This window comes from Hippocampus comes, unplaced genomic scaffold, assembly GCF_001891065.2.
Source record: "Hippocampus comes isolate QL1 unplaced genomic scaffold, H_comes_QL1_v1.1 scaffold47, whole genome shotgun sequence".
In the NCBI taxonomy this organism is placed as follows: domain Eukaryota; kingdom Metazoa; phylum Chordata; class Actinopteri; order Syngnathiformes; family Syngnathidae; genus Hippocampus; species Hippocampus comes.
Window position 1 is genome coordinate 407,466 of NW_017806029.1, and position 6,285 is coordinate 413,750.

General features: G+C 44.5%; 1 protein-coding gene across 1 annotated transcript; it reads left to right on the forward strand.

Moving 5' to 3' along the window:
• The first annotated feature begins 2,004 nt into the window (after positions 1–2,004).
• On the forward strand, positions 2,005–5,239 carry cyp26a1 (cytochrome P450, family 26, subfamily A, polypeptide 1). The gene is made up of 7 exons (XM_019892580.1): positions 2,005–2,307; positions 2,406–2,630; positions 3,431–3,712; positions 3,799–3,948; positions 4,044–4,178; positions 4,255–4,401; positions 4,475–5,239. The coding sequence occupies exons 1-7, from the start codon at positions 2,119–2,121 to the stop codon at positions 4,811–4,813; spliced, it is 1,467 nt and encodes a 488-aa protein (XP_019748139.1). The 5' UTR covers positions 2,005–2,118; the 3' UTR covers positions 4,814–5,239.
• The last annotated feature ends 1,046 nt before the right edge of the window (positions 5,240–6,285 follow it).

Consider the following 6,285-nt stretch of genomic DNA (forward strand, 5'->3'; position numbering starts at 1 on the left):
GATAAGCTGTCCACTGTAGTGACCGCTGTCCCTGAAAGGGTTCATTTCAGACTTCTCGGAGAAGCTCAGTGAGCAGATTGAAATTCCCAATTGTTGTTCAAAATGCTAAAAATGTCAGGACCTTGCTGAAATTTAAAGTCTCCGCATTAAATAACATTATGATTCACTATGACCTCATTTTGTTGTCCAGTGCAAAAAGGGGGTCGACCAGAAAGAGCAAACAAGGCGCTCACTTGCATGTTTTCAGACAATTTTCACAAAAACTGTACTTATGCCAGTTTTGTGGAGCCCCCGTGTCCACAAAAGCACAGGCAGTGAACATATCCGGGACAAGGAATGATTTACAGTTGGAGAGGAGACCTGTGACGCAGGTGACATTAAAAACCAACACCATGCCGAGTATTTTCATGAGCCAGAGGCGGGCTGATCTGCGCGAGGGAGTCGCAACCATTCGCGATCCCTGGCAACACAGATGGTGTCTTGTAGGTTGTTATGTACACAAAACAAGCAATGCCGCGCTTTTAAATTAAGCCATTGAGACACCGCACAAAAATCTTTCTGGTCCACTCGTTCTCCAAACTGGATTTTGTGCCATCTAGAGACCATCTTTAAGAATTAACGCCGAGCCTTCACAACGATATATATATCGTTGTGAAGGCTGGTCTAAAAGGTGAATTTTTCACTTACCACGGCAGCCAGCAAAATTATTTTCTAATTCGTTTTTACAGTTATTAAATGTACATGAAAAATAATGAAGTGATCGTATTAATTCGAGTCAAAATATTCTTTTTTTTTTTTAACCGCTGAAAGTGGTGGACGTATGTGAAGTCTCCCTTCAGTCAGGGGTGTCAAACACAATTCAGTCGCGGGCCAATTTGGAGTTGCGTCTTCCCTCGGAGGGCTGTTATGACAGTGAAACCACAAAATTATTACTTGTAAAAAAACAAATGAATAGATTGAAATCAGTCAAGTCGATGATAATACAGGCGCTCTCCGCTTTACGAACTTTCGTGTTGCGAACAACGGTACATACGAACATTTTTGCGGGTACAGGTATGTCGAAAAATGTTCTCGGACAGAGATGCTGTCGGTCAGATTTTGTATTGCGCGCCTTTTTCTGAGTACTGTAGTACTTCTTTCCGCTGCTAATACCGACGTGAGGCGCTGTGAGAGGAGGAGGAGGAAACGCTTGTCCCCATGAAGAAGTTCGTGACAGAACTCTCTCCCCCTCCATCATCTCCTTAAGCCTTCGAGTACATCTTCCAAAAGTATGTTAATACAAAATATAGCACTGAAGCAACTTACGTACGAATTCAGCCAGCGAACGATCCTTCGGAACGTATCTCGTTCGTTACCTGGGGAGCGCCTGTAGTTTGTTTAATTATTGTTCAAGTGAGTGTAAACAGGGTAACAAAATGACTGCAAAATCTCAACGTTATTTATTTCATGTGACAATTTGACATTCAGGTGCACATTTTAGCAAGTTGGCACACGATTTACTTTCGCGGGCCACGTAATATGATTTGGCGGGCCGGATCTGGCCCCCGGGCCTTGGGTTTGACACTGTGCTATAAGTTAAGACCTTAGCTATGAATGACACCCAGAGAGAAGGATTAAGAGATTCTTCACCCTCCGCTTTTTGTATTTTGTGAAGCAGCTGAAAATGCTCTTGAATGCAAGCTCGCCCCCGCAGGCACGATCGCTGATCCTACAAGCGGGGCTTAAACCCGACCTCATGAGTGTGTAAACTAGTTGCCTTATAGCCAACAAAAGGCGTCTTGGGGACGCGCTTCTTTTGTCTCGCGGGGAATCATCACCTTTTCTCAGTGAAATCTGCCGAGGATTGTTCTGCGTGCTACGGGAGGTAAAAGGATTAAAAGATGTGTGCTGGGCCCTCGGAACAAATGGTGAGGCAAGTCAGGCAGCAAGGACGGGGCCGGGGGTGGGGGGGGGCGGGGCCAAGCGACACCCACAATTAAAGATGAACTTTGAGTGAACTAATTTATCTGCGGGTGGAGAAGGTGACAGGCTGCGCGGACTTCCCCGGTTAGCCTATAAAAAGGGCGCCTCGCTCGCTCCACCGACATTCACCTGAGCGGATTCGCTGCCGAGACCGACATGGCTCTGAGCACGCTGCTGGCTACCTTCCTGTGCACCATCGTGCTTCCCGTTCTGCTCTTTTTGGTTGCCGTCAAGCTATGGGAAGTTTACATGACCCGGGGTAGAGATCCGAGTTGCACCAGCCCCCTACCACCGGGGTCCATGGGTTTGCCTTTCTTTGGGGAGACGCTGCAGCTCATCCTGCAGGTAAGCAAGGTGTTGACGTCATAAGTATACCATCGTGATGATGACTACTAGGTCCATATACTGTATTATTTATTTTTTTTATTCGGGATGTTGTCCAGAGAAGAAAGTTTCTTCGCATGAAGCGGCAAAAGTACGGCTACATCTACCGGACTCACCTATTCGGGAACCCCACGGTGCGCGTGACCGGCGGCGACAACGTGAGGCAGATTCTCCTCGGGGAACACAAGCTCGTGTCCGTCCAGTGGCCCGCCTCAGTGCGCACTATCCTGGGCTCGGATACGCTGTCAAACGTGCACGGAACCCAGCACAAAACCAAGAAAAAGGTGAAGACTTAAAGCTCATTTGACAAATGCGCGGTCGTTTTAGTCACTTGAGAAACTATTGAAATACTTTTCGACCGGGAGGTATATTCAGCAACACGGTGTTTAAAAAAAAAAAAGCACATCTCCTGCTTTTATTAATAATAAAAACAACCATATTTAAGTATAGTTAACATAAATAGTTCAAGTCTATTATGTTGTGTGATACCCAAGAGTTGGGGGGGGGGAAAAAATAAACTGAATTCCTGTTTCGTCTCATGGCTTTGTCTGTATACAGTAATCCCTCGTTTATCGCGGGGGCTACGTTCCAAAAAGAACAAGTGATAAGTGAAATCCGTGAAGTAGTGAGCTTTATTTTTTTTGCATTGATTATACAATACTTAACTACATATACAATGAAATCAAAGACCAAAACCTGTTTTCAGGCCCAATGACAAAAAAAAAAAACAACAAACAAACGTTTTCAACAAATAACTATAATAGTTTTTGGAAATACTGTACTGTCGACATGCGGCGCTGCCGCCGCATTCTGATTTAAAAGATTAAAAGCATTAGAAAACTGCCCAAAAAAAAATCTGTGAAACAACGAAGCTGCGGAAAGTGAACCGCGTTAGAGTGAGGGATCACCGTATTGTTAACCGGAGAAGTAGGTAGGTACATTCACTTTAATTTTATGTTGACAATCAGAAATGTACTGGACGAATAAAAGTAAAAAGGCTGATTACTCTATTTGTGCCGTGTACAATAAAATTGATCATCAAAGGATATAACAACAGTTTTAACAATTCTGGCTTCTCCCCCAGGCCATAATGCGGGCATTCTCCAGGGAGGCTTTGGAGTTATACATCCCGGTCATCCAGGAGGAGATTCGCGCCGCCGTGAACGAGTGGCTGGCGAGAGATTCTTGTGTGCTGGTGTACCCAGAAATGAAGCGTCTGATGTTCCGCATCGCCATGAGGATCCTTCTGGGCTTCGAGCCGGAGCAGATTAGGACCGACGAGCGGCAACTGGTCGAGGCGTTTGAGGAGATGATCAAAAATCTTTTTTCTCTGCCCATTGATGTGCCATTCAGTGGATTGTACAGGGTAAGAAAAACAAGTTTTGCTTTCTTCCCCTTAAGCCGGATGTGCTATTTTAGCCTCTTCATTCTGCCCTGTGTTTTATTTTCTAGGGTCTGAAAGCTCGGAATTTCATCCATTCCAAGATCGAAGAGAACATCAAAAAAAAGATCCAGGAGTCACCGAAAGAGTCCAAACACGGAGATGCTCTGCAGCAACTCATAGACAGCAGCAGTAAGAACGGCGAGACATTTAGCATGCAGGTAACAACAACACTGACGACCCCGACGACATTGTCTCGTTTGGCGTTTGGGGGGGGGAAAAAAAAACCCAACAAAGCGACGTTCCTTCCCCGCAGGCTATTAAGGAGTCTGCTACAGAACTACTATTCGGGGGGCATGAAACCACCGCCAGCACGGCTACCTCTCTGATTATGTTTCTGGGCCTCCACCCTGAAGTGGTGGAAAAATTGAGGCAGGAGCTGATTGATAAGGTAATATCACGTGAATGGAAACCCGTTGAATTTCCGGTCGTAATAAATATCCTCACCGCTCTCCTTTTGCGTTCAGGAGGAGGAAGGAATGCAACTGCAGAGTTTGAACATCGAATCTTTGGAGCATTTGAAGTATACTGGTTGCGTGATTAAAGAGACATTAAGGATAAACCCGCCCGTCCCCGGAGGCTTTCGAGTGGCGCTAAAAACATTTGAACTCAACGTAAGTTCAAGATCACCGACGCTCGCCATCTCTATTCTGTCTTCCTCTACTCACCGACCTTTAACCTTTTCAGGGATATCAAATTCCCAAAGGTTGGAACGTCATTTACAGTATCTGTGACACCCACGACGTGGCAGATATCTTCCCCAACAAAGAAGACTTCCAGCCCGAGCGCTTCATGACAAAACCTTTGACGGACTCCACGAGGTTCCAGTACATTCCTTTTGGCGGGGGCTCAAGGATGTGCGTCGGAAAAGAGTTCGCCAAGGTCCTGCTGAAGATCTTTCTGGTGGAAGTGGTCACAAAGTGTCACTGTACTCTCTTAAACGGGCCACCCATGATGAAAACGGGACCGACCGTTTATCCTGTGGACAATCTGCCAACTAAGTTTACCCACTACGTTCAAAATTAATCGAGACCTTTTCAAAAGCGGCGTGCTTGAAAATCTTCTCGGTAGTCACAAATCATTGTTTGTTTTCTGTAAAAAACAATTTGGAAGCATTCGGGTGTGCGGAGGTTTTAATTTTGCCCTTATGTTGTTTTTTTTTTGTTTGTTTTTGTTTTTTTTTTTTGCAATGGCCTGTACATTCTGTAAATATTTGGAAAACATTTTATATGGTGGTTCTGTGTTCCGTATATACTGTATATATATATTTTAAGACGAGAGATCCAACTAAACAAGAGGCACTATTTACACATTGAAACACTTTAATCAGTTCAGTGATGTATCTTTTAGGGTGATGTAAATATTGTAGAGAGTTTGTTATATAACTTTTGTACCTTTTTAACGTCAAGTTATTTAAATGATGTTGTATTGTGTTGGCTTTCTATTTAATAATAATAAAAAAAAAAAAAAAAACTTTTTGTGAGTAATTCATGTTTCCAAATCCATTTAAGCGTGCTTGACTTTACGGGAACAAAAAAATAGACTCGCTGGGTTTCCGTGCATGATATTGGCGGGTAAACTGTAATGTGACCTCTGATCATCTCCAGGATTTTCTCTCCCGACTCTAGACTTGATCACTAGGCGGGACTGAGAAATTAATTTATGAATAGATTTTAGAATCTCAAATAAAATGCTGGAAGGGATTAACTGGGGCTACATAGATTCCTAACAGGGCTAAAGCCCCCCCACCCCAACCACCCAACCAGTAGTAGTGCCCTCCCTGCCCCCGATTGTGTGTCTGTGTGGGACCAAGCCCCATAGCGACGGGGGTGCTATTAAAATAATTTCAAGACGATAATGATCCCAATCCATTCACTGAATTGATTTTCACAATGATTCAGATGGACTGTCCCGCGCTGGTGTTTATGAATGAAATCCCCATGACTTCCACCACACATTTCTGCGAAGCGCCGAATTTATCTGCCTAACGCCTCAATAAAATACACTAAAATACACAACTTGCTTTTCGCAAGTCTAAAATCAAATCGAATTCTTGGAACCAATTTTGCAAACGTGCCAGTAGGTGCGGCAGTACCGCCAGGGAGGCTTAAAGGGATTCGACCATCGAAACCACGCGCCCGGTTTTAGGCCGAGCGGTCCTCACGCCATGCATCGAAAAATCGAGAGGAAAAAGAAAATAAGGGGAGAATTCTGGAATCCATAGAAGAAGACAAAAGAAAAAGCAAGAGGGGCTGATGACCCTGGCAGATGATCAGACTGAGGGTGAAACAGAGTTCAGACTGTGATCAGTTCAGTTTCAGGCCACTGAACCAATACAGACCTCCAGTGGAACAGCAGAAATGGTCCAGCGGCATGACGGGTGCGGCACCCGATGTGTCCTGCAAGTTTCGGGCCTAAAAACAGTATCACATAAAGGAAAACAAATGTAATACGCTGGTGTCAAACCGTGATCTGACAAGACAATATGTTTCTACAAG

What these genes read in the sequence shown, in the direction of transcription:
- cyp26a1 (XM_019892580.1), top strand. Translation starts at nt 2,119, where the DNA reads ATGGCTCTGAGCACGCTGCTGGCTACCTTCCTGTGCACCATCGTGCTT. An exon ending in AGCACAAAACCAAGAAAAAG is followed by an intron (nt 2,631 to 3,430) that starts GTGAAGACTTAA and finishes CTTCTCCCCCAG; the next exon opens with GCCATAATGCGGGCATTCTC. An exon ending in TAAAAACATTTGAACTCAAC is followed by an intron (nt 4,402 to 4,474) that starts GTAAGTTCAAGA and finishes TAACCTTTTCAG; the next exon opens with GGATATCAAATTCCCAAAGG.